This window comes from Panthera tigris, chromosome A1, assembly GCF_018350195.1.
Source record: "Panthera tigris isolate Pti1 chromosome A1, P.tigris_Pti1_mat1.1, whole genome shotgun sequence".
NCBI lineage: Eukaryota > Metazoa > Chordata > Mammalia > Carnivora > Felidae > Panthera > Panthera tigris.
The window spans coordinates 91,747,883-91,775,401 of NC_056660.1; the positions used below are offsets into that span (position 1 = coordinate 91,747,883).

The window sequence follows — 27,519 nt, forward strand, 5'->3', positions numbered from 1 at the left end:
GGGGCTAGTCTCATTCCAGAGCAACCTCCCCTCCAACCCTCCAGGCCTCCTTCCCACCTCCACCCACCCCCAAATGCTCTTGCGCAATCTTCTTTTCTGTATAGCGTTTGCACAATCCAGTTGTGTTTTCTTTATAGCATTTGACTTGAAATTGTCTTGTGTGTTTATTCGTTTATTCTGTCTTCCGGCCCCTAACACATACACACCCTTTAGGATAAAAGGTCCTTTGGAGTAAGGACTGTAGACTCATCACTGCTGTATCCTCAACACCACCTTCTTGGAGCACAGTAAGTGCTCAAAAATACTCCGAGGTAGCCAATATCCTCTACTCCTGAAGGAGGAAACGGCAGCTCCAAAACCTTATGACACACACAGGGAAGAGGGCAGTCCACAGTCCCCCGCGGGAGCGTCGTCGGAGCATCCTGGAGAGCCCTGTCTGTGCACCTTAAGCCTGGGTGGTCCTGGCCAACTTGGGGGCCGCGGGGGCGGAGAGTTCGGTGAACCCTGCCTGGGGCCACGGGCTGGACTGAAGCCGCCTCCAAGTCAGCAGGACCTCACAGACCTTCCCTAACGCCCCAGGCTTCCTCACTTCCTCTGGGGGAGCCTTTGCTTGTCTCACAGTCCAGGTGGGCGGGAGCAAAACCTGCCTTCTCCAAGAACTTTGAATGTCCCGCGCGCGCACCCGAGCACAAGTTTTTTGTGTCTCTGCCTCTGTCTCTTTCACACACGCACACACACTCTCACACCCCAGGCCATTTCACCTCTGTCTGTCATTGTCCACTCCACATGTGGCTCTCCTTGCATGTCGGTTATACTTCTCAAAGTGCACGGATGATTTTGTCGTGCTCATTGGGACTATGGCTTTTGTTTTGTTTTGTTTGAGGGGTGGAGTGCTTCAAAGCAGAAAAACCTAGCTGTTCTCCACTAACTCAGTAATAGTCTGTTTAATCTTTTGCTAGTTTCCTAGGATTTTTTTTTTTTTAAATTTCAGTCCTCAATACATGTCCATTTTATTTTGCAGGGGGTGGTGCACAGTATGACTTAATTTTTCCCCAAATTTGTGTCCAGTTATCCCAGTACCTCTTATTAAATGATCCTACTTTACCCCTTCGTTTTGAAGCCTTTTATCATAACATTAAGATTTTCTACTGAATGGAATCTATTTCTGGCTCTTCATTCCTTCCATTGAGATGTGGTATTATTTTTACACCAATGTCATATTGTTTTACTTGCTACTTTGTAATATGTTCCAATATGTGGTGGGATTATACACTGTTCACAAAAAGGAAAAAAAATTAAGGAAAAGCAAGGTGATTGAGGAAGCAGATCACTGTTGCTGGGGATGGGGATCGGGCTGACCAGGAGACGCAGGAATTTGGAGGGGGGCGGGTGACAGAACTATTCTGTATCTTGATTGTAGTGTTGGTTACACAACTTTCTGCATTTGTCAAAGCTCTAAAAACTACTCTTGGGGCACCTGGGTGTCTCAGTTAAGCATGTCTGACTCTCGATTTCAGCTCGGGTCATGATCTCGCATTTCGTGTGTTCGAGCCCTGTGTCAGGCTCTGTGCTGTCTCCCTGTCTCCCTTTCTCTCTGCCCCTCCCCTGCTTACTCTCACTCTCTCAGAAATAAACATTACAAATTTTTAATAAGTAATAAATTAAAGCTATACTCTAAAAATGAAGCATTTTCCTCTATGTAAATTATACCTTAAAAATGCTGGAGGGGAGCGGGACCAGATACACAAAGAGCACGCTAGATAAAACTCTAAACAAAAAGCGGGGGCGGGGGATGCCTGGGTAGCTCAGTCGGTTAAGCATCTGACTCTTGATTTGGGCTCAGGTCATGATCTCTTGGTTTGTGGGATTGAGCCCCACATTGGGCTCCATGAGGAGCCTGCTTGGGATTCTCTTTCTCTCTCTCTCTCTGCCCCTCCACCCGACTCGTTCTCATGCTCTCTCTCACTTGTGCTCTTTCTCTCTTTAAATAGGTAAACATTTTTTTTTTTTTTTTAAAGAAAAAGAGAAAAAGTTCTTGGATAAGACAATCCCTGGCATGTTCTTCTGAAAATACAGCCTTCCTCACTTCTCAGAATGAGCCCTGGAAGGCCAGGCTAGGAAAAGATGGAGTCTCCCCTGATAGCTGGGGTGAGGGCAATAACAGGTAATGCAGATCCTGCCTGCCCTCTGTGGAACCTCTGTGGAGCATCAGGCCTCAACCTGTGGAGCTCAAGTTGCCTGCTCAGGCCCTGTCTCTTCTTCCACCCTCCAGGTGGCACCCAACCAGTCTCCTGTGCCTTCTCTCTCTTCCTGCCCCTCCTTGTCAGGCTTTGGTTCAGGCCAAAAGCAGCTGCTTCATCTGTAGGCTCTGGAGCAAAATGAAAATGTAAGGCTCCTTGTTCAAACATCATTATAATTTCAAGATGGCAGGGTGCCTGGGTGGCTCAGTCGGTTGGGCGTCAGGCTTCGGTTCAGGTCATGATCTCACAGTCTGGGAGTTCAAGCCCCATGTCGGGCTCTGTGCTGACAGCTCAGAGCATGGAGCCTGCTTCAGATTCTGTCTCCCTCTCTCTCTGCTCCTCCCCGGCTCGCACTCTGTCTCTCTCTCAAGGAAAAAAAAAAGTTCAAGATGGCAACAGGAGACCATTGCACCAAGTGTAGGGCCCTTCCGAGTGTGGTCCTGAATGACAACACACAGGAAAAGCTAGTCCCAGTTCCGGCCCTCCCCCTTGGCTGCCTGAGGGACCCACCCACAGCCACAGGTGAAGTCTTCCTGTGCCAACTTACCAGGCGGTCTAGGGGCTGCCCTGCCTCCCTTCAAACCCTTCTAGACAGGACCCTCCCTTGGACCTGCCCCACACCTCTCTGTGTCCAATGCCAGGCCAATCCTGGACGCTCTCGTCCCACCCTGCTCCTGAGGAAATCCTCCCAACTTCCCTTCCTCAGAGAAGTTTATCTTGCTGAAGAAAAAAAAAAAAAATTACTCATGACACTCATCAGTTTGGTAAGGAAAACTTTATTCAAGAGAGGCTACTGCAATGTGGAGTTTTGTAGTAGGGCAGAGAGAGTGGGCTCAACTTCAAATACAGCAAGGAAAAGTAGAATTTACAGCCAAGGAGCGGGTAGGGGTCAGTGGATGAAAAATTACTGAGAGGAAACCTTGGGGGTCTGGAAGCAGATTCTGGCTAAATGCACCTCACAGGAGTCTTGCTGAAGGCAGGCCAGCCGTCGCCTGAGGGGGTTGGTGGAAGATTACATGAGGAACATAATCAGATATGGACAAAGGGGGAGTCTGGCTAAACTAAGCAGAAATCTTGCCAGAACCGGACCATATAAGGAGACACCTGCCAAGGTCAGGCACAAAGAGAGGTCAGAAAAGTGCCTGACCAAAATATGGTCAAATACACACCCCTCATCACCTGCAGTGAAAAGGGAGCCAGCCCCAACTCCACAGTACTTACGCCTTACCTTTCATGACATATTTCACTTTTGCTTTGTTGTAAGAAATAGCACATTTCCTTTTCTTCTCCGAATCTGATAGAGCTAAAACCCACCTACTAGGGTGGGGAGTTATGCAATCTGAATTGTCACCATGGGGCATGCGTCCTCTTTGAAAAAAGGCTCCCTGATACCTATAGATATACCCAGTCTGAGAAATTTGCTTCTCCATGCGCCGTTGACTGGCCACTGTGATGTAGAGGTCTGCACGCTTTTGGCCCGGTCACTACCATGGACAGATGTGTGTGCTGTTTCCCTCCCCCACCCACAGGGAAAGGTCATGGGGGCAGGGGCGTTGGCCACTGTGGCTTCCTCATCTGAGAACCAGGCCTGGCCCTGAGGGAGGTGTGCAGTACCTCCCCAGGCAGTGAATGGGGACTGGCTCTGCAGCCCCAGTGCTTGGCCCAGGTGCCCGGGAATGGTGAATGAACACTCAGAGCCAGAGACTTCCCCACCTACTCCACTCCACCCCTAGCTTGAACCCATGACAGCCAGGGAGAGGTCTGGTTCCTCTTGAGTCCAAAGCCCTCCAGTGCCTTCTGGGCTGGAGCCAGAGCAGTCTCTGGGGATAAAAACAGAAGACACAGTTCTGCCTGGCAATGCCCACAGCCCAGTGGAGAGACCAAAATGTCAGCAGAAGTAGCGGACTGTGGGCACAGGGACGGGGGGCGCTGCCCAGGCAGGGCAGGGCAGGAGTTCAGGGCAGACTTTCCTGAGGAAACAAGATCTGGGGACTGTGAGGAGACTCTGCCTGGAGGATGAGGGCTCAGAGGTGCTGTGAGGGAATGATGGGGTCAGAAAGGGCAACCACTATCAGGGACTCTGTGGAGGCCAGGCTGTCAGAGGCCTTAAGTGATAGGCTGAGGGGCTCAGGGAGTGACTGGAAGAGGTGACACTAGCTGAGCTGAGAACAGAAGGGCCCAGGGGCATGGAGCCCAGTGTGGGCAGCTGGCCTCAGTTCTGGAGAATTGGCTGCTTGGGCCTAGTCTGCCAGGGCAGGGGGACCTCTGGGCACCTGGTGAGCTAAGGGGTCCACCAGGCTCAGGAGGGAGGGTTCCGAAGCAGTAGCCACTGCAGTGGCACCTGTGATCAGCTGGTCCCAGAGCCACCCAGCCGGCTTGGGGACCAGGGAACTGGTTTGCCCAGCAGGGATGAGCTAACAGGGATCCGGTTCCCTCTGAGCCACCCCAGCTTCAGCTCTCTCGTGCCCTCCCCCTGCATCTGGGTCTGGCCCTGGTTTCTGGCACAGCTGCCAAGTTTTGGTACCGCCCACCCACTCCCCGCCGGCTGTACTGGCCAGCCCAGCTCTCTAATTGCTGGGTGGGGAGCTGTCCTGCAGAGATGGTTCACCGAAAGGTAGACCCCAGCCACTGTGGGGCACCTGGGCACGCAGCCTGCCCAGTTCTGGGTTGTGGGGAGGGAGTGACCCAGGCTTCAGGTCAGCACCTAGCTCTGCTGGGGAGAGGGGGCTTCTGGAAGGTCACTGGCCCAGAGATCTCGGTTTGGAGAAGTCTGTGAAATGGGTTCCAAGGCCTGTGGGAGACCAGCCTGCCTAAGTTGAGTGCTCTCTGTTTCCCTCCCCAGGCAGAGGACCCAGACACAGGGGTCTGTCCTGGCCACAGGCTCTACTCAAGCCTGGCCAGAGACAAGTGGGGCAGGGACTGGTGGAAAGAAATGGGGCAGAAGGGAGCGGCCAGGAAGCAGCCCTCCTGGCCTCCAACCCAGGGGCCCCAAACACACCCCCAGACACACCCACCACCCACAAGACAGCTTTACACACCTGCCACTTACACAGCCATAAACACACCATCCCCACGGAAGACAACACACACACCCCATTCCCCACCCTAAAAAGGTGGGGCACATCAGCTCATACTCCATAGCCCCATAGGTGCCCCTACATAGCGAATCCACTTACCACCAGGACCCACATGCTGGGGCCTGACAGGCTGCCAGGCATGGCCTGGGAAGGGGGGATCATGGTGGAAGGGAGCAACCTGGGGTTTTTGCAGAGAACATACCAGAGGATGCTGCTGCCCCATCAGGGCAGGCACTGGGAGGAGAAGAGGTCTGTGCACTGGCTCCCCTGGAGCGGGAAGCACATCTAATTCAACCCTGAGCCCCCAAGCCCTGAAGGCCTAACAGATAGGAAGTGCTCAATGCATGACATATGGATACTGATCTTTACTGCAGGGAGTGGGGAAGGGCTGCCTGCATGCCAGCCTGGGTCTGTGGTCCAGGCCATGCACCCAGGAGGGAGCAAAAACCCAAAGGGGAAGCCTGACTGCTGAGAGGCTATGGGTCAGAGTGGGCTTTAGGGGGCTGAGCCCAAGGGTCAGAGAGCCCGGCGCAGGGCTGGGAGTGGAGGGCTCCTTCCTCTCAGGACAGATCTTTCCAAAATACAAATCAGATCACATCTCACCCCTGCTAAAAAATACCCCAGGGCCTTCCACTGTCTACAGGAAAATGGCCACGTTCCCTGCTGCGGTACAGGCCCTTCACCAAGTAACCCACCCACAAATTTTGTCTCCTCTACCTTCCCAGGGCCTCCCATCCCTGTGGGGGGGGAGGGGTGCACCACAGCCAGACAGAAAGATGGGAGGTGGGTTCTGGGAGGGGCAGGGCCCTACTGGAGCCTTTGGGTGCTCCAGGGGAAGCTGTCTTAGGCCGGCCCCAACCCAGCAGGGGGCTGGGTACCACAGTCCAGACTTCCTACCAAGAGAATGTTTCATGTTCTAGCAATGCCTTGGTTGACTTGCCCTTTTGTTTTTCTGGGTTCTCTGGCATTGTTCCTTCCGAAAAATCCCACTGGTGCTGAGAAAGGAATTTCAGCCCACACGGCAGCTAAGGAACCGTGTGGTGCTGGGGCATGGATTCCTCCACTCCCCAACACACATGCCCAGCAGCTGTGCACACAGGCACATGGCACGGCCTCCCACCGACCATGACCATGGAAGGAGCTACATACAGCCAAGGTAAAGGGCCCCCACCCCCAACCATCCACAATCCTCTAGACCCAGGCCAGGGACAGGCCCAGTGTATCACCCAGGGCCTCCTTGTAGAAAATGTGGTTTTATTCTGAGGGAGGCCAACGTCCCCATCCCAGCCTCCCTCCTTCACGCCTGCCCTTCTGCATCACGGGGCCCTTGGTCCCCCAGCCTCCTTCTCTAGGCCACATCTACTCCAGGGAGCAGGGCGGGGCCTTGCCGAGGTGCTCCTCTGCCAGGAGGGCACCCTATCCAGCCCACAGCAGCGCTGGACCCCTCCTGTCGGTGGGCCTCCCCATTCCTGGCTGGCCTCAGCAGCTCCTGCCCCCAACCAGTGTAAGGAAGGAGCCAGCCCTCTCAGCGCGGGCTCGTCCAAGCTGCTTTCTGGCCGTGCTTCTGCAGCCCGCTCACCCCCTGGCTTCAGATCTTGGAGGACTCCAGCCGAGGACTCCAGGGTGCTGGGGGCTCCCGCAGTGCCCGCAGCTCTTGTTCCAGCGCCTGGTTGCGGCGGTACATGTCCAGGTAGCCTCCTTGGATCTCCCGCTGGTAGCGCAGCACCCTTTCCTTCTCCTCCTGCCACGTCCGCCGCTCCCGCTCAAAGCACAGTGCCTGCTCCTGGGCGCGGAGCCGCTCCTGCACCAGCTGGGCCCGCAGCTGCTCGGCGCCACCTGCGGCCTCGCTGCTGCCACCCGCCTCCCCCAGCAGCCCCCTGCTCTTGCAGTCGTCGGTCTCACAGCTGCCCTGGGCTTCCTCCCGAGAGCCCTGCTCCTGCAGGCTCCGCACGGCCTCGCGCAGCTGGGCCAGCTCTGCGTCCTGGGCCTGCGCCTGCGCCCGGCTGCCCCGAAGTTGCGTCTTGAGGCTGAAGATCTCGGCCAGCTTCTGCGCCAGCTCGGCCTGAGCCTCCCGCAGCTGCTGCTTCAAGAGGCTAATCTCCGCTGTCTTCTGGCACACCTGGGCGGGGAGGGGCGGGGCACAGGATGGGCAAGAGCCAAACAAAGTGGGTAAGACCAGGGGCCAGCAGAGGGTGGGACCCCACAGGTGGCAAAGAGGACATAAAAAGTTTCTGTATGCCCAATTTCTCACCTCCCATCGGGCTTCTTCCTCTGGTCGGGTGTTAGGGTCAGCATCCGGGAGGGCACCGGGGGGCCGAGGCTCGGGGCCCAGGCCCTGCTGTGCCCGGAGCTCTTTGCGCAGCCGCCGCTGCTCCTGCTGGGCCATGAACAGCTGGAGCTGGAGGTTGCGCTCACTGCGCTCTGCCTTCTGAGCCACCTCGTGCAGCCTCTCCACATACAGGCGCTTCAGCTCGGACAGCCACAGCCGCTGGCGCTCTTCCAGCACCTGCCAAGGGGACGAGGCGCCTGCCATGCGGGGATATCCCACACACGGACCACCCAACCCCCCCTCGCTCCTGAACACCAACTGCCAGCCCCTCCACAACACTCCGGCTGCAACTGGAGGTGAAGTGCCTGCCAAGACTGCCCAGGGAGTCTCTCTTCCTCCCTTCCACCCAACTCCCAGCAAGGGCCACCAGTGACATGACATTCCCATCACATGGGGGCTGGGGAACCGAATCAACTCCATCTTCCTTACTCTCTTATGCCCAGAGCTACGTAAGTGAACTGGCTGGGGACCCTTCTGTGTGTCCTGTACTCCAATGCCAAGGGACAGAACAGGACCCCAGAGCAGGGGGAGCCCTCACCTGTGTGAAAGGGTTGGAGCCATCCTCATCACCGAGGCCTCTCTTGAGATCTTCACAGGTGTCGGGAAGCAGGGCCACCACCTCCTCGGCGGTGGGGCAGGAGAACTCATAGGGGGGCGGTGGCTCGGGCAGGCAGCTCAGCATCGCCAGTGGCCCAGCCTCCTTGGGGACCCGGGAGGCCCGGTCCAGGGAGCCCCCAAGGTGGTTAATGTGGCCCAAAGAGGAGCTGAAGGGGCCAGGACCAGTGCCAGGACTGCGGCCAAAGCTGCCCCCGCTGGAGGAGTCAGACAGGCTGGGCTCGGGCTCGGGGCCGCCCTCGTCCAGGCTGAGCGCATGCAACAGCTGGGCCCGGGCCTGTGCCTGGCTGGTCCGGGGCCCTGGGCTCAGGGGTGGGTGGCAGGCCAATGTGTGCAGGCTGCCATTGCTGCGCCACAGCTTCTGGCCCTTGTGGGCTGCCAGGCTCTGCATGGACAGGAAGCCTTTCCCAGCGCCCACCACGGGCTTGAACACCGATGGGCGAATGCGGCACTGCCGGGAAGAAAGGGCAGCTTTGAGGCCCTGGGCTGACCTCACCTCTGCCCTCTAACGCTCCCACAGCCCCCAGGATCCTCTCTGAGAACCTGGGGTGTGTGTCACACAGAGGCAGTGACCGGTGACCAAAGACCAAAGCCTCAGGACAGCCTACAGCAGGATTTTCATGTCCCAGCCCCATCAGAGCATCTCCGAGGAGACCCTGAGCTCCCCATCCCTACCAACACTGGGGAAGGGAAGTGGGCAGAGATGCACCTTGTCAAAGCGACCCCGCTCGGGCAGTGAAGTCTTGCTGAAGTCACCAGCTCGAGGATGCTCCCGGTAGTAGAGGGTGGTGTAGTCAGCACTCTCGTTCCGAGGGGCACGCTTGGCCGTCTTGCTGTCCTTCTTGGGGAGGTGCAGGTAGCTGAGGAGCTCACGCTGGCCCAGGCCCTTCCGGAGGAGCCCATCAGGCTGGCGGGAACCCCGGGGCCCTGCAAGCGCTGCCCGTAGCTCTTCCGGGGACAAGTCCTGCCGTTCCAACAGGCTGCCCACGCTGCCCATGGCAATGCCAGCAGGGCCCAGGGCTGTGGCCATGAACTTTCAGCAGAGCACAGGCAGCTGTTTCTGGGGATTGGGAGGCTCCGTCAGAGGCAGGTGGGCACTTGCTGCCCAACCTCTCCGATACTCTAAAACCAGTTGCTCTTTGCCTATGTCAGCCACCTGCCTGGCCCAGGCCCAGGAGGCAGATATGGGTCCCGGAAAGAAAACCCAGGACAGGACTCCTAGGATGGCAAGAGAAAGGGCCCCAAAGTCATCTGCCTGGTGCCCCAGCTCCAGCTATAAGGGCCGGTGTGATGGGGGGGACATAGGGGAACGGCCCCAAAGCGGCAGGATGGGGCCCCTCCCAGGACTGGGCCAGCTGTGGACTCAGGCTCTGTCCAACTCTGACCCTGTTCACTCTCCTACCAGGCTCCTCACCCAATCTGGGGGGTGGGGTGGGCAGAGGGTACAGGGAACCAGGGCCAGTGGCTTATGATTCTCCATTCCTTCTTTTTCTCTGGGGAGGGGGAAAACCCAGTTGAGCCCCTCTTCCTGCAGTGGGTCAGAGTTCCCCAAGGGAAGCAGCTGGCACGGGTGGGGTTGGGGGTTTGTAGTGGGAGGGATACAAACAGGAAGGGCCCGAGGGGAGGAAGGATGATGGTAACAATGGCCACAGTTTCCGGAACAGGTGTTCACATAGTCATAGGGGCAGTGGGGGGAGGCAGGGGGAAGGGCCAGCGGGAGCCCCCGCCAGCCCCTGCATATGCTGCCACTCCAAAGACCACCACCAGGTGCGTGGGGGGATCCAAGTCTTGACCCGGGGTGGGGCCAATTACACGTAGGCCCTAGCTTCCTCATGCAGACAATGGTCATGGCAAGTCTTATCACTCAGAGATGCTGGGAGGATGGGCTGAGATAACAGGACTAAAGAGTCTAGTTCAGGGCCTGGCCCCTAGCCAGGCAGGGTCAACACAGGCTGGTTGAAGATGAGCTCAGCTGCTCAGATGACCTCCCCAGCAGGCGGCCCAGAGACCAGGTTATGGACCCAGTTCCCATCTGGGCTGAGACCCCCCACCCCTGGCCTGGCCCTACCACCCCACTGGATCCCCCCTATCCAGCCCAGGGCCCGGCACATGGTCCATACTCAGAAAGGACCTGCTGAATGAGTGAACACCACCGTCTCTGCCTCTGGCCCCCAAGCGGCTGCTCCCATCTACATACAGACACCCAGCAGGCATGTGGTGGCTGAGCACCCCCCACCCACCCAATATGCTTCCGGGACACCCACTCCCACCTCAAACAATGGTCGTTAGGAGGCTCCATCTTCCTCAACCATTTCCAGGTTTTGTGTTTGTGGAAGACAAAGCTCTCTGGGAGACGGAGGGGGGGCATGGCCCTGCCTCCATCTAATAACCTCTGAGGATGTCACAGGGCTCACAGGGCCAGAGGACTCATCCACTTAAGGAATCAGAGGTGCTGGCCACCTACAGAGACACAGCCCTGCAAAGGAGTGATCTTACGGAGTCCTGTGAGATAGCCGTTGTCCAGGGCACTGGGGCTCCTGCAGGTGAAGTGGCTTGCCCAAGGTCACAGAGCTGGTCAGGCTGAGATGCCTGTGATCCCAGCAGGATGCTGTTGAATGTTTAGTGGGGGCCCAGGATAGCATCCACAGCCCAAAGAGTTAGAATTGAAGTATCCCTGGGGTGCCTGTGTGGCTCAGTCAGTTGAGCGTCCAACTTTGGCTCAGGTCATGATCTTGTGGTTTCTGAGTTCAAGCTCCACATTGAGCTCACTGCTGTCAGCGCAGAGCTGGCTTCAGATCCTCTGTCCCTCTCTCTCTCTGCCCCTCCCCCACTTGCACTCTTTCAGAAATAAATAAAACACAAAGTATCCTGCCTCCCAATCTGACACCTCCTTACCATGAGCACACTTCACTCTTGTCACTGATTCTCAGGGAGGCAGACAGCAAAGAACCTGGTCTCCAGCCCTGTCCTCACACTGCCCCTCCATGGGGACCCTGGACACTATCTCATCGCCCTTTGCCATGCCTCAGCTTCCCCATCTCTGAAGTGGGGAAAGACTGCCTGCCCTGGCCTTCCCTTTGGGTTTTTGTCACAGAAACAATGGAGGTGAAAGGTCTCATGAACTATAAGCCCAGTGCAAGCATGGTGGGGGGGGGGGGGAGGTGGCAGTGGTGCTGAATATGCCCATCTAGCCCCAAACACACACCACTTCACCTTCCCCTGGGCAGATCCTTATTTCCTGTTTCAGGAAGAGACAACTAGCACCTCATGTTCCCTACAAATGGTCTCAGGGTCAAGGGGGAGAGTCCTTGAGCCAGAGGCAGCCATGGGCCACTAGAGCGCATACCCCACATACAAACTGCAGTCTAGTCACTGAAACCAGTAGCACGGTGGTTCCTATGTGACAGGACACAGCACAGACAGTCACATCCAACAGCAGACACAGTCATGCACAAGGTCACCTTTGCGGCAATGAGCATCCTCTGGGACACACACACGCACACACACACACACGCACACACACACACACACACACACACACACACACACACACAGGAATGGTCTAGCATTACTCTAGCATGAAGACCCACTCGTCCTCCCAGCCCCCAGGCTAGATGCAGAGGGTATGAGGGTGTGTGTGGTAAGGGGCTTCTCTCCACGTGTGACTTGAGCAGTTAGAAAGAGCTGTGGAGCTGGATGAAGGGGGCACACACAGCCCCTTCCTTTTGTCTTTCCCTAATGCCCTCGCCCTCCACCCTTCGCCCCTCCTAGGTAACTTCTCTGGCTGTATTATCAGCTCTCCCAGAGAGGCTGAGGCCCCTGACTCTTAGGAGGTTCTACCCTGCCCAGGTCTCAGTCTGGGACAGTCCCTTTTCCTACAGGGGTCCATCCCGCCTCCCCTCCCAACACACACACATTCCTTCCCCGTTGCTTGGAGGCCCAGGGAATGGCCTGGTCAGGCCAGGGCAGCTGTGCAGGCTGGGCTGGAGAGGATGTGTGTGTGTGTGTGTGGCGGGGGGGGGGGGGGGCGGTATTGGAGGGAGAGAGAGACAGCAAGAGCCTTGCAGCCCCCATGGGAACATCAGAGCAAAAACCAGGGCCTCCTCCAAGTGTCTCCAAGGGCTTCCCTGCCAAGAGCTCAGTACACACCCTGGGGCTCAGAGCTCTGCACAGAGATGAAACCCCACCACCACCACCCTGGTGGCTAGGTTTGGGCTAAGCCATATTCTGCACAGGCCTCAGCTGGCCTCAACAGGACCCCTTAGTTCCTGTTCCCAACCCCTGGGCCCAAGATTAGCCAGCAGCATTGAAAGCCCTGGGCAGACAGGGGCATCTCTTTTGGATCAACCCTTGGTGGTGACAGGAACATGAGGCTCGGGAACCATGCTGGCCATGAAACAGAGACAGGGCACGCAGAGAAGCATCCCAGCATCCGTTAGTCAGCCCCACATGGCTTACCACAGCCTCACAACACCCAAAGGTGGGGAATATTGAGATCTTCTTCAGAAGAGGAAACTGAGGCCCAGGAAGTAAAAGCACATGTCTGAGGACATTTTCAGCTGCCCTGGAGAAAGTACGCCAGCTCCTCAGGTTTAGAAGCCCATCCTGACCCCATCGTGAGTCTCCTCCAGCGTGGGACATCCCAGAGCATGTGGGCAGGAAGCTCCAGAGTCCCGCCTTGGCTGTGGCTAGCCCCTCCAGAGCCCAGGCCCCAGGGGAAGGTCCCACCACCTGCTGGGGGGGATCAGCTTTGCTAGAGGGAGTGTCTGCAGCTGCCCCTGAAGAATTGGACTGGAATGTCCCAGTTCCAAAAGAGGGGCAGTGGGTAAGGGGGCGGGGGGAGGGCGGGGGCGACAGAAGAGGCTGGCATACCCTAGTTACACTGTGACACCTGAAGAGGTAAAGCTCGGCATCTAACCACAAAGGAGTGTGTCTGAGTATCACCAGAGAGTCACAGAGGCATACACCACTCTACAGTTTTTCTGAGCCTTTCATTTCATCATCTGCGCTCATCTCCACAACAGCCTAGTTGGGGTTAGGCAAGGAACCTGAGGCCCAGAAAGGCCTAGAAGCCAGCTGCCCAACATCCCACAATGATGAACAATTCCAAAACCCTGGGCAAGGCCCTCTCTCCTGCTGTCCCAGCCAGAGGTCACCAGCTGCCCTTCACAGACACACACTACTGTGTATGTGTGTCGGGCCAGCCCCCCACACCTGCCTCTCTCAAGGGCATCTGCAACCAGGTAGGTTTGGACTCCAGTCTCCTCAGCATAGAATTCTTCCAGCCCGCCCCTGGTCAAAGAGGAATAGTGGAAACACTGCCGCATGGGGACTCTGAGCCCTGGAAGCTACTGATTCTAGAGGCGGGAGCAAGCTGGCCACATTCATTCACAGTCTTGCACATGTACACCCACACTCAGCCAGCCAGCAGAGGAGCCCTGCCCAGGAGGGCCCTGGAGGAGGCTGATCACTGGGCCCAGAGTGGCCTCCTGCCTCCACTCCCTTCTTGGCTGGGCAGGGAGAGGGCACGGAGGGTCAAGGTTGCAGGTCAGCCGGGCTAAGCCGCAGGTGCAAACAAGGAGAGCCCCAATCTGTACTAGGGGACTGGGTGCGGGGTGGGAGGCAACCGGTCGCAGTACTCTTTCTCGACACAGCCAGGGACTTGACGTGGGCCTGGCCCCAGGCTGGTCCTCGCTTTTGCCAAAGGCTGTGGCCAGACTGGGCAGGTGCTCCCGCCGCCAAGAACTGGTAGCGTCCCCATAGGTCGGGATCCCTAGCAGCTGGCAGCTGCCGCCCTTACAGAGAAGGGGACCGGAGCAGGAAGGGGGTGTCCCGGAGGGGACGGGAGAGGGGTCTCGTGGGGAGCAGACGATGTTGGCATCCCCACGAAATTCCCTCCCCCAGACCCCGAAGGCTGTGACGGAGGCGTGGGCTCCGCAGAACTGCGGGAGGTTCGGCGAGCTACCTGTGGGGGCCAGAGGGGACGTCTGTTGCTGCCTCCTCCCTGAGGCCTGCCCGGAGCGGCCGAGCTGGGGGGCCGAAGCCCAGGTCAGACTCCCGCGCCAAGGGCGCCTGCCCCACCCCAGGCGCGGCGCAGGGGTCCGAGAGAGCACATTTGCAGGGGTTGCGGAGAGCAGCGTAACCTGCCGCCGGCCCCTCCAGAGGAGCTTCGCGGTCGGTCCCTGGTCCCGCGCCTCTGTGCTTCAGTGTCTGGAAACGCACACCGCACCCTGCCACCCCCGCCCACTTCTCAGACGGGCACCTCGCGGGCGAAGGGCTGCGGTTTGGCCAAGGTCGCCCGGAAAGCGAGATCTCGGCGGCCGGCCCCACCCCCGAGCCCAGTCCCCGGCCCCCGCCGCGTCCCACTCACCATGCTGGCGCCGCTCCGCGCCCCTAGCGCGCGACAGTTCCCTCGCGCGGATTCGAACCCTCTCTCCAAGCGTCGGCTCCAGGCGAGAATGCGAGCCGGGCCGGAGCGACCAGGCGGCAGGCGCCTGGAAAACGCGGCCAGCCGACCGGGCGGGCGGGCGCCGGAGCCGGATTGGCGAGGGAGGGACGCGCTCCGCGGCGCTCGCTAGCCTGCCCCAGAGGCGGAGGGAAAACCCGGCCTGACTCACCGGCGCGCCGCCAGCCCAGAGCCCGGCCGGGCCCCCGGATGTGGGGGGCGGGGACGGGGGGCAACCCCCGCCCACCGCGAGCCAACCTGAGCCCCGCCCGGGCTCGCCGCGCCGCCCAGCCGCCGCGCGCCGGAGCCGCCCGAGCCCCCTGCCGGCTGCGCCCCGCGCCGCGCGGATTCCCGGCGGGTCGGCAGCCCCCGCGCAGCCGACGTCCCCGGAGGGCGTCCAGCCAGCCCCCCTCCTCCTCCTCCCGGCCTCGCCCGTTCCTCTTCGTTTCCAGAACTCGGCAGCTTCAGAAGAGGCGCGTTCCGTCCATCAACTCCCAGATCCTCGCCGCCTCCTCTTAGGTAAGCATTGTTACCCGTTTTGAGGTTGAGCAAAAGGTACTCCGAGAGCTGGAGAGATTGACCCCAAGGTCTCCGGCTCGTTAGCGACTAAATTGGGCGCTAAGATTTTTTTTTTCTTTTCTTTTCTTTTCTTTTCTTTTCTTTTCTTTTCTTTTCTTTTCTTTTCTTCTCTTCTCTTCTCTTCTCTTTTCTTTTCTTTCCTTTTTTCTTTTCTTCTCTCTCTCTCTCTTCTTTTTGTTTTGCCGCCAGAGTCTTACAGGGGCAGCAGATTCAGATGCCTTCAGGGGCCAGACGATGTTGAGTCAAATGGGTGTAGGACAGTAGAGGAGGTGGAGACAGAGACAGATGAACACCTAAAGGCATTCAGACTCAAAAAATTAAAGCAGGTGTCTTCCTCAAAAAGCTCAGCAGAGTCCTCGAATGACCCATCAATTCCACTTCAAGGTGTATACCCCAAAGAATTTGAAAATAGGGACTCAAGTATTTGTACACCAATGGTCATAGCGGGACTCTTCACAATAGCCAAAGGTGGACACAGTCCATTGCCCATCAACTGATGAATGGACGAACACATTGTGGTATATCAATGCCATGGAATAATATTCAACCATAAAAAGGAATGAACTTCTGATACCTGTTACAGCATGGAAAAACCTCCAAAAAATTATGCTAAGTGTAATAAACCAGGCACAGAAGGCCCCCTGTGGTATCATTCCACTTGTATGAAGTAGGTAAATCCCTAGAGACACAAAGCAGATTGGTGCCAGAGGCTGTAGGGAGGGAGAAATGAGTGACGCTTAATGCGCATGGAGTTTCCTTTTCGGATGAGGAAATGTTTTGGAACATGAGAGGTGGTGGTTGCACAACATCGTGAGTGTACTAAATGCCATTGAATTGGACACTTTAAAATGGTTAATTTGACGTTGTGTGAATTCAACCACAATTAAGAAAAGAAAGCACGTCACCCGTGGATCAGACTTGGCTCATGGGTCACCAGTTTGCAATCCCTTGGATTCTGTGCTGTCCTTACCCGTTTACTAACAATGGGGGTGCCAAATTTAAGAGGATTCATCTCTAAGAAAACGCATCACTGCTACTTTGGATATTAGCTCTTGAGGAGCCCCCAGTCTGGTAGGGTTACTCACTGGGACAGATAAAAATTTAGCACAGGGACACACTTTACCGTTTTGGGGACCTGTGGAAAGGCCTCACTGGGGAAATCGCTTTTGAGGTGGTACTTGAACGGTGGGAGGCATTTCCAGGGAGGAGGGTGCTCACCATTGTCAAGAGCCTATAGGGGTGCCCCGGTGGCTCAGTAGGTTAAACGTCCAACTTCGGCTTAGTTCATGATCTCATGGTTTGTGAGTTCGAGCCTGGCATTGCACTCTCTGCTGTCAGCACGGAGCCTGCTTCGGATCCTCTGTCCCCCCTCTCTCTGCCCCTCTTCCGCTCACGTGCTCTCTCTCTTAATCTCAAAAGTAAATTAATTAAAAACAAAAAACACAGCACCTTATCCAAGATCTTCTGACCACTCCCCCACCCCAAGTCCAATGTTCTTTCTCTGTACCAGGCTGCCAGAGGGAGGTGGGAGAGGAAGGGTGTTCAGTATTTTGGAATATCCCAACAGGAGGGAAAGAAATCAGAAAATACTCTGGAGCCTAGAGATGTTAAACACAGGGAGGAGAGGGAGGGGAGAAGGGCAGGAGGGTCCTGGCTGAATGGAATCCTGGGAAAGTGGCTGCACAATGGAGGGGAACAGAGCAGAGGCTGGGGGGGTACCTTGGTTGCTGCATAGGGAGCTGGAACCACTTCACTGAACTGGACTGGGTGCAGAATGCAGGGGGGCTGGAGCAGGGGCAGAGAGCAGCCTGGCTCTAACAGAACTCTTGTTAGAGAAACAAAATTGAGGTGCCTGGGTGGCTGAGTCGGTTAAGGGTCTGACTCTAAATTTCATCTCAGGTCATGATCTCATGATTCATGAGTTCGAGCCCTGCATTGGGCTCTGCACTGGCAGTGTGTAGCCTGCTTGGGATATCCTCTCTCTCTCTCTCTCTCTCTCTCTCTCTCTCTCTCTCTCTCTCTCCCCTTCCCCAGCTCGCTCTCTCTCTCAAAGTAAATAAAAAAATAAGCTAAGAAAAAGAAAGAAACAAAATTGACCATGCCCCCTCCAGCCTGGCTATCTGTCTCCCACTTCCTGCATAGGTCTAGACTCCAGGCTGATAAGGACATCACCCCCCCCCCCCATCCCTCCTGCCAATCTGGGAAGCTGGCCTAGCAGGTGCTCCTTCCTGCCTGGTTTCTCTGAGCCCTTTGAGTTTGTCCTGATCCCCTGGATGGGCAGTACAGGGCAGAGGGGACCCACTGCCCCAAGGGAGAGGCAGCTTTGGTCCCAATCCAGAAAGTTCCTCCTTGTCCACCTCCATATGCACCGTGCCCTCTACCCTCATGCCTTCCTGTGCACATTCACAAACATGAACCTTAGGGCATAAACCGTAGAGCATTACGTTGAACCCTGGGGTACCTTCAGCCCAACCTCCTCTGATGGAAAAACTCCCCCAGAACGCATATCAGAGCTGGTTCCTGGCAAAGCTGGGGCTGGAAGCTGGGTATCTTGCCTCCTAGACATGGGGCTTACTGTGTTCAGCCACAGTGATGCCAAGGGGTGCGGCACTTTGGGCACCAGGCCAGGGGAAGGGAAGCAAGCTCCCTGGCTGCACCCACTTCCTGAATCGGCTGACCTGGGACCATTTAATTTCTCTCTTTGCACCTCAGTTTTCTCACCTTGAAAAGGAGATCGTGTGAAGTAATGTGAAGCACTCGACACAGTTCCTGGCAGATGGTGGCCATCTGTAAATGTTAGTTTATCCGTCTCCACTTCTCCTGATGCGGAAAGGAGGCAAGTTTGTCAGAAGGACAAAGTGCTTCATGGGGCCTGTCTTCAAGTGGCCGGGGACGCCACGTGGTGTCCCCACCCAGCATGCACTCTCGATGTCTCTGATCTGTCTCCCTGGGCTAGAGAGTAGGTGCATCCTTGCTGCCTGAGAGTGGCCAGGACTTCAAAATCCCAGAGCCTAGGGGCGCCTGGGTGGCTCAGTAGATTGAGCATCCGACTCTTGGTTTCTGCTCAGGTCATGATCTCGTGGCTTCGTGGGTTTGAACCCTGCATCCAGCTCTGTGCTAGGAGCGCAGAGGCTGCTTGGGGTTCTCTCTGTCCCCCTCTCTGTCTGCCCGTCCCCCATTCGCACTGTCTCTGTCTCTCTCAAAATAAATTAAAAAACTTAAAAAAAAAATTTTTTTTAAATCCCGGAGCCTACCCATGGTGACTAGGGACTGTCCCCTTCTCTCTGCCTGCCACCTCTGGCCTCGTCACCTTTCTCCTTGACTATTGCAGCAGTTATGCCCATGCTCGGGCTCCCAGCTGTCGCCCACTCTGCCCCAGAGGGTGCATTCCAGTCCACACATTCTGTCCTCAACCTCGTGTTCTTGAAAGGTGGCATCCCAGCTTTAGGACTAGTCCCATGCCCCCCTCGGGCCTGCCCTCTGCCCCTGTCTTGTGCACCTCTGCACTGGGAACCGCCTCAGTGTCCTCATCTGTTAGGGCTGGTCCTTAGGAGCACCCATTAATGGCACCTGCTGTGTCCCTTGCCCCACGTCCAAGGCAAGGTTACTGCCCCCATCTTCCATCCCTGCGGCAGTACAGCGTTTGTGGATCTTCTGTCTGTCACCTTCTGGAGACAGTAAGCCCTGAATGCACAGCGACTGGTCTCTGGTCTATGAATAGACCCCCAGGACCTCCTCCAGGGCCTGACAGTTGGCCGTGTTCAGCTCCAACACACCATCTGCCAAAAAGCCACTGTATCGCTTCTTTCTCACCAGGAGAAGGAGGAAGAGAGGCAGGCCTGGCGCTAATCCCCAGTCTGTAACTTCCTTGCGCCCTCTGAGCCTCAGTTTCCTCGTGTGAACACGCAGAGCCGCCTGGAGGATGAAATGGCACCACTGTGAAGGAAGGGCTTGACAGCGGTGTGTGCCCCACCTGCCCTTCACTCCTTGCCTTCTCTCATCCTCTCTGGTCCCCTTGGAGCAGAGCCAGGCCCTGGCCCGAGGGAGGAGGGAAGAGAGCGGGGCGTTTCTGGAGAGGTAGCCTGTGGATTTCATACCTCGCAGAGAGCTGGCTGGCTGGTAGGGGCCCGTTCCAGCTGCTGCCAGCCCTTCCAGGAGATCTGTGTCATGGCAGGGCATCATGGCTGGCGGGATCGAGGCAGTAGGGCCCTGACACCGTGCCCCGGGGAGAGTGCCCCACACCCTGGGGTGAAAGTGGACTCCCGGGCCCAGGACTGCCCTTCCTGAGTCACCCGTGCCAGGGAGGGGCCTTGGTTCATCCCTTCTGCCCACCCCCCCACCCCACCCCCCAATGACCGGGGCAGCTCCAGCCTGCAGGGTAGGGTGGAAACTGACAGCTGCCAGGACTTGCTCAGGGGCCTGCCCTGGGGCAGAGAGCTCAGACCTGCAGGAGCCAGCCAGGACGGCAGTGCCAACACCGCCGGAAGTCCAGGCGACCCAACTGGCCCACTGGCTGGTCACCGGCCAGCTGGCCTGGCCCCACATCTGCCGCCCAGATGGTTAACAGGGCACCTTGCTCTGGAATTTGGGAGACCTGGCCTCCAGTCCCTCTGTCCAAGGGATTTATGGGTGGGAAAGGGGGTGGGGGGGAAATTGCAAGAAGTCTGGGGAAGTCACTGCAAAACCGTGCATTGACCAGATGAAGAGATTCTAGAAATTGGTCGCACAACCGCGTGAATGTGCTTTAACACCACTGAACTGCACGCTTGCAAATGGTTAAGACAGTAAATTACACGTTAGATGTATTTTACCACAATTTACAAAATTCATGAAGGAAGAAAAAAAGTCAGGTCACTATGCTGTACACCTGAAACTGATACAACATTGTGTGTCAGCTACACTCAAAAAGCACAAGAAAGGGGCTCCTGGGTGGCTCGGTTGGTTGAGTGTCCAACTTCGGCTCAGGTCATGGTCTCAGGGTCTGTGGGTTTGAGCCCGGTGTCGGGCTCTGTGCTGACAGCTCAGGGCCTGGAGCTGCTTCAGATTCTGTGTCTCCCTCTCTCTCCCTCTGCCCCTCGCTCCTGCTCACACTCTCTTTCTAAAAAGCAATTTAATAAAACAAAAGAAAGAAAAAAAGTTGTACACTGAAGTGAACTTGGATCCTTACGTTCCAGGGTTACCTAAAAGACACTAGTAGGGGCCAGTCATTTCGTTTTGAGCAAGGACTTCATCCAGATTACTTTTAAAGCTTAATTACAGAAATTTCCAAATATGCACAAAGGCCCATAGAGGAGAATAAAAACCCTCCCAGGTCTTCATCACCCTGCTTTAGGGTTTTATTCATCTCCATATAAACATTCCCTCCACGCCCCGGTCCCTCCCCCGCTCACAGGTTACATGAAAGCAAAGTCCGGACATTATGGTATTTCATCCAGCAGTATTTCAGTGTGGACACACATTTTAAATTGTAACTGCCATTTATTTTAAGGGTGTGTGGTTGCTCAGGTACAATGGCCAAAGATGAAGCTGAAGGGTTCAGACTCCCTGGGGTCTGCCAGGCATGGCCTTCCACAGATGGTCCTCTCTGCTGGGCCCCCTGCCCACCAACACTGCTCTCCTGAGAGAGAATGGAAGCTCTCCCCTGAAGGAAAGGCCAGGAAGAGAAGTGACCTTTTGTCACCTGTGGGATTCATGTGTCTGTGGAGAAATTGGCTAAGATGCCAGTGTGCACTGTTTCAATGTTTTTTAAATGTTTTATTTATTTTTGAGGGAGGAGGGGCAGAGAGAGAGAGAGAGGCACAGAATCCAAAGCAGGCTCCAGGCTCTGAGCTGTCAGCACAGGGCCTGACGCGGGGCTTGAACCCATGAACCTCGAGATCATGACCTGAGCCGAAGTCGGATGCTTAACCTACTGAGCTGCCCAGGTGCCCCGCCCAGTGAGCCCCTCATGCGCCCTCCCAGCTACCCATGTCCAGCTGGTCAGCTAAGCCTGGGGCACAGCCATCGCTGCCCTGGGCCTTGCTACATGAAGCGCCCCCGACCTTGGAAGTCTGAACATCAGCACTGTCTCCCCTGTATCTTCTGCTGAGGCAGAGATTTTCCTTTGCTCCTACTCTCCTGCTTCCTCAGCCTGCTGAGTACATGTGCCCGACACAGCCTGCCCATCTGGCTTCCAGCCCCAACCCGAGGCAGGCCCGCCTCACAGAGCCATGTACCCAAACATTTACCCAGCCCCACCCAGGAGAGCCAGACAGGCTCCTACACACCCTCACCTGCCTGGCACTGCTACGCCCCCACCCCACCCTCCGACCGAACCTACCTGGGCAGCAGCTCTCCTCCCACCAGCTCCACCACCTTGGAGATCCAGGCCACACACAGACCTTCACGTGGTTGGCAAGGTCCTCCAGGCACGTGTTTATCATGCCCTTGGCAGGTCATGCCCTGTGTGGTGTGGACATCGTGGGGGTCACTCCCTGTACCTGCCTCTTATTCTGCATACAGCTGCCAGCCCCAGGGGGCTTTCCAGGCTGGTGGGGTTAGTTCACCTGATGAGCCAGTGGGAAGGTCACACAACCTAATGAACAGCTTGTTGTGGGTCCATCCTTTGGGAAGCAGACACTGAGGTGGGGTTTGGAGCACAGGAATTTATGGGCTGGAACATCTATGAAAGAAAAGGGGAGGAAGCAGGATTGGGCAGAGGTCACCACCCGGCAATACAGACCCCGATGATTCTGTTTTATTTGGACGTAGTTTTAGACGTAGAGAAAAGTTGCAAAAATAGTGAAGTTCATTGATATCCTTGACTGAGCCTCTCCCTGTGTTAACATCACACATAAGGGGCTCCTGGGTGGCTCAGTTAAGCATCTGACTTCAGCTCAGGTCATGATCTCGAAGTCTGTGGGTTTGAGCCCCACATCGGGCACTGTGCTGACAGCTCAGAGGCTGGAACCTGCTTTGGATTCTGTGTGTCTCTCTCTGCCCCTCCCCCTCTCATACTCTGTCTCTCTCTCTCTCTCTCTCAAAAATAAATAAATAAATAAATAAATAAATAAATAAGTAAGTAAATAAGTAAATAAGTAAAACCATCATACATAACCACAACACAATGATGACAGCAGAGAGGTTAACAGTGGTGCAGGAATATAAACTGCAGGCTTCATTTGGGTTCAACCAGATTTTCCACTCACACCCTTTTCTGGTCCAGGATCCAGCCAAGCACTGCACACTGTATTTATTTACCACTGTTCTTTCATATGGTCAGTCTTCAGCTCGATTGACCCGCATATTTGCTGTGTTTTTTGTCCTTCATTCCTTCCTGTGCCCATGATCTTCCTTCTCAATCATTTTCTCTCTGCAAAACAAACAAAAAAAATTGTTTTTAGATTCTTTTAATGTGCAGTGGTCTGCTGATGGCATATCCCCCAGGTTTTGTCTGATAATGCCTTTCTGGTGTCTCTTCTTGAAGGATAGTTTCTCTGAGTATAGAATTCTAAGTTGGCGGTAATTTTCTTTTAAAAAAATTTTAAGTTTATTTATTTGAGAGAGAGAGAGAGAGAGAGAGAGAGAGAGCATGCAGGGGAGGTGCAGAGAGAGGGAGGGAGAGAGAGAATCCCAAGCAGTCTCTGCACTGTCAGCACAGAGCCCGATGCAGGGCTCAAACTCATGAACCGTGAGATCATGACCTGAGCCAAAAGGAAGAGTTGGGTGCTTAACTGACTGAGCCACCCAGGTGCCCCAGTAATTTTCTTGTAGTACTTTGAAGCTATTGGTTAACCGTCTGCTGGCTCCCATGTTTGCTGTTAAGGAGTGAGATGCAGTCAAATTGTGTGAAGCAGGCAGGTTTCGCTAGCGTGTGCTGCGGTAACAAACATCCCCCTACATCTCCTTGGCTTGCAACAACAAAGGTTTATTTTTGGCTCACTTTCCATGCCCTGTGGTGTCAGCGGCAGCTCCTCCCTGGGACATGCTTGGCTCCTGGCATGGAGGGAAAAGAGCCATGGCAAAATCATGTGATGGCTCTTAAAGCCTTTACTGAAAAGTTGCAACAGGCATTACTTACCCTCACGTGTCATTACCCTTGCAGGTCACCGGACAAAGCCTGATGTCACCAGGGTGGAAACATACTAGCTTCCCATAGGGATTGGTGGCAGATAATTGACAACAAAGATGCTATCTACCATGTTCTCTGTGTCTCCTTTAGAGAGTTCTGGATCCCTTAGGGTCCACTCAGGAAAACGTAAACCATGCTAGTTTTTTCAAACAAAGGGGAAATAATACACAAAGTGGATTGCACAGATTTTGGAAGACCCAAAGAGCAAAAGAGGGTACTGAGGTTGCCCCGGTTTATAGTTTCTACCCCTGGACCTGGGAAGAGAAGAGGGAAGGGGCAGGGTTAACAGCACTTAGAGTCTTGGAGAAGGAAGCCCTTCTGGGGACCCCCAGAAGAGGGACCCTGATGGCTTGGGCTATGACCTGCAAGGGGGGTTGGTGTGGCTAGTGCTGGGAGTGTTGAAAGGAGCTGGATGCCAGTGAAGTAAAGCCAGCAGGAAGTAGAGACAGGAAGGAATCCCCTTCCCCTGCCGGCTAATCTCCCTTAGTGCCTCCCACTGGCAGAACCAAACAGGAGGTCATCTGACAAGGGGGCCTGGGAAATGCCATTCGCAGACCCTAGCCCAGCACCACACAACAGATTGTAGCTGTGACCTGAGACACAAGAGGTAAATGACCAGCACTATTAGCTATCATTTTCCTCTGGATGCTTTTCCTATTCTCTTTGTCTTGGATTTTCTACATTTTCAACCATGATGGGTCAAGGTATGGATTTCTTTTTATTTACTCTGCTTGGGATCCATTTTGTATAAATGTTGATTTATTTATTTTTGGAGAGAGAGAGAGAGAGAGAGCATGAGCAGGGGAGGGGCAGAGAGAGAGAGAGAGAGAGAGAATCCCAAGCAGGCTCCTCACTGTGAGCGCAGAGCCAGATGCAGGGTGGGATCTCACGGATCGTGAGATTACTTGGGATCCGTTTGAATTCTTAAATCTATAGATTGATATCTTGTACCCATTCTGGAAAATTCTCAACCATCATCTTTTCAAACATTGCCTCTATTCTGCTCTCTCTTTCTTCTTTTCCTCTGGGACTGAAACTAGATGTATGTGAGGCCTTCTTGCTGTAGGTTCCATATCTGTAACCTTTTCTTCTGTTTTTTTTCCATCCTTTTTTTGTCTCTCCATACTTCTTTCTGGATTGTTTTCTCTGACCAGTCTTCCACTTCTCTGATTCATTCTTCAACCACGTCAAATCTGCTGTGAAATCAGTCCATTAATGGGGCACCTGGGTGACTCAGTCAGTTAAGCATCCGACTTCAGCTCAGATCATGATCTCACAGTTCATGGGTTTGAGCCCCATGTGAGGCTCAGCGCTTATGGTGTAGAGCCTGCTTGGAATTCTCTCTCTCCCTCTCTCTTTGCCTCTCTCCTGCTTGCACTTTCTTAAAAATAAATAAACTTAAAAAAATCAGCCCATTAAGTTTATAATTTACTTTTTATTTTTATTATTTTTATTTTTTTAATTTATTTACTTATTTTGAGAGACAGAGACTGTGCAAGTGGGGGAGGGGCAGAGAGAGAGGGAGACAGAGAATCCCAAGCAGGCTCCGCACTGTTAGCACAGAGCTCAATGCGGGGCTCGAACTCACGAAACCATGAGATCATGACCTGAGCCGAAAACCAAGAGTCAGTCACTTAACCAATTGAGCCACCCAGGCGCCCCTGTAATTTACTTTTTAGTTTCCACTTACTCCTTTTATACATGTGCTATATAATTTTATATAGTTTCCTGTTCCTTGCTGGAAGTTTCAATTTTGTTATTTAATTTCTTTTTTTTTTAAATGCTTATTTATTTTTGAGAGAGAGAGAGACAAAGTGTGAGTGAGAGAGGGGCAGAGAGAGAGGGAGACACAGAATCCGAAGCAGGTTCCAGACTCTGAACTGTCAGCACGGAGCCCGATGCGGGGATCAAACTCACGAACTTTGAGATCATGACCTGAGCCGAAGTCGGACACTCAACCGACAGAGCCACCTGGGTGCCCCTTTGGTATTTAATTTTTTGAACAGAGTACATGTAATTTGTTTTATAGTCCAGAATTCTTCCAGTTGTATTTCTGTTGACTGTTGTTTCTGATGGTTTTAGTTCAAGGAATCTTGCTTTCTCTCACGTGTCTGGTTGTTTCTGTACGTTGAATATTACAGTTGTGATATTATTTGTAGAAATAATTTGCAGTGGGGTGATTTTGTCATTTGCCAAAAAGAATTTTCTGTTGCCTTTGCCAGGTGCCTGGAGGGATTAGCAAACTGAGATCATGTTAGTTCATACTTAGGGCATGATGTTGCCCCAGGATGACTCAGAGTGGGACTACTATTCAGGGAAGGGCTGGTTTTCAGTTCAGCTTTACTTCTAGGGTGCAGTCCTCTGGGGCTTAACCCAACTAGTGTTTATTGGTCCCCTACCTTTGGCAGGCCCCTGACTTTGTTTTTTTTCTTCATTTTTCATTTTTTTTTATTTGAGAGAGAGAGAGAGAATGCAAGTTGGAGAGAGGGGCAGAGGAGGAGAGAGAGAGAGAGAGAGGAAGAGAGAGAGAGAGAGAGAGAGAGAGAGAGAGAGAGAGAGAATCCCAAGCAGGCTCCATGCTCAGTGAGGAGCTGGTCATGGGGCTCTATCCAACGACCCTGGAATCATGACCTGAGCTGAAATCAAGGGTCAGGTGACTGACTGAGCCACCCAGTTGCCTCTTAAAGATTTTATTTTTAAGTAATCTCTACACCCAGTGTGGGACTTGACCTCACAACCTGGAGATCAAGAGTCACACATTCTCTGACTTCAGCTCAGGTCATGATCTCACGGTTCATGAGTTTGAGCCCCACAACGGGCTCCACTCTGGCAGTGTGGAGCCTGCTTGGGATCTCTCTCTCTCTCTCTCTCTCTCTCTCTCTCTCTGCCCCATCCTCCACTCTCTTTGTCTCTCTAAATAAATAAATGTAAAAAAAAAAAAAAAAAAAAAAAAGACATGCCAGTGGTCAAAGTGGTGCCACAAAGGGGGGTAACCAGGGGCCAGACCTGGTGTGGGGGGTCAGGAAGACCTTTAGGGGTCAGGGTGAGGGTATGCTGGCCGAGGGACACATGTGGGGCCCTGAAGTGGGTGGGTACAGGTGGGGGTGACTCAGAGAGAATAGTATGTCTGGAGCTGGGGTTGTGGGGAAACCTGAAGCTGCAGCCGCATCAGGGGCCGGGTTTGGGGTCACCAGGGGGATTTTATCCTGCTGAGGGAAGTGGTGATCTCATCACGCTCAGCCCCTGGGCTGAATTCTGTGTCCGGGCTGTTAGCGATGGAACTGTGTCCCTCCCAAATCCACACATTAAAGCCCTAACCTCCAGTGGGCCTAGTAATGAAGGGAATTAAGATTTAGTGAGGTCATAAGGACGGGGTCCTAATCCAATAGGACTGGTGTCCTTATGAGAAGAGGAAAAGGGGCGCCTGGGTGGCTCAGTCAGTTGAGCATCCAGCTCTTGATTTCGGCTCAGGTCATGACCTCAGGGTTGTGAGATCGAGCCCCACATTGGGCTCTGCGCTGAGCACGGAGCCTGCTTGGGATTCTCCCTCCCTCTCTCTCTCTCTTTCTCTCTCTACCCCTCCCCTGTTCATGCTCTCTTGCTCTCAAAATAAGTAAGTAATAAGTAAGTAAACTTAAAGAAAACCAAGAGTTGCACGCTCTATTGCCTGAGCCAGCCAGGTGCCCCATCCTGACTCTGATTTTTGTCTCCAGTTGTGCAAGGCCATGAGAGGTGAGCTCGCCCTCCCAGCCACGTCTTTCCAATTGGCACAAGCTTCCAGGGCGACTGCAGCCTCAAGTATCAGGGTCATCTGTCTGAAATCCCGTCCTCTCCTGGACCTCAGTGCAGCAATTCCCGTGTTGTTGGTCTTGGCCATGAGTGACTGAATGGGTGATGGTCCTGACATCTAAGATGGGTGTCTGAGAGGAAGAACAGTTTAATAGAGAAAATCAACAGTTTGGTTTTGGGCATCTATACATATATATTTTTAAATGTTTATTTCTTTGAGAGAGAGAGAGAGTGAAAGCACACAAGTGAGGGAGGGGCAGAGATTGGGAGACAGAGGATCCAAAGTGGGCTCTGTGCTGACAGCAGTGAGCCTGATGTGGGGCTTGAACTCATGA

The 27,519-nt window shown here is 54.5% G+C and overlaps 1 protein-coding gene and 1 long non-coding RNA gene across 2 annotated transcripts in view; one reads left to right on the forward strand and one right to left on the reverse strand.

Annotated features, from left to right (window-relative positions):
- Positions 1–3,000: 3,000 nt before the first annotated feature.
- Positions 3,001–14,886, reverse strand: N4BP3 (NEDD4 binding protein 3). Its single transcript, XM_042982411.1, has 5 exons — positions 14,632–14,886; positions 8,971–9,321; positions 8,185–8,712; positions 7,569–7,823; positions 3,001–7,436 (listed from the first exon to the last, which is right to left on the reverse strand). Exons 2-5 carry the CDS (start codon positions 9,289–9,291, stop codon positions 6,906–6,908), a joined length of 1,635 nt encoding a protein of 544 aa, XP_042838345.1. The 5' UTR covers positions 9,292–9,321; positions 14,632–14,886; the 3' UTR covers positions 3,001–6,905.
- Positions 14,887–15,032: 146 nt separating this feature from the next.
- The window catches only part of LOC102949406, a 28,297-nt gene continuing 15,810 nt past the window's right edge, over positions 15,033–27,519 (forward strand). The window contains exon 1 of the long non-coding RNA XR_445158.3: positions 15,033–15,225. This is a non-coding gene — a long non-coding RNA (uncharacterized LOC102949406). The remainder of the gene's footprint in view (positions 15,226–27,519) is intronic.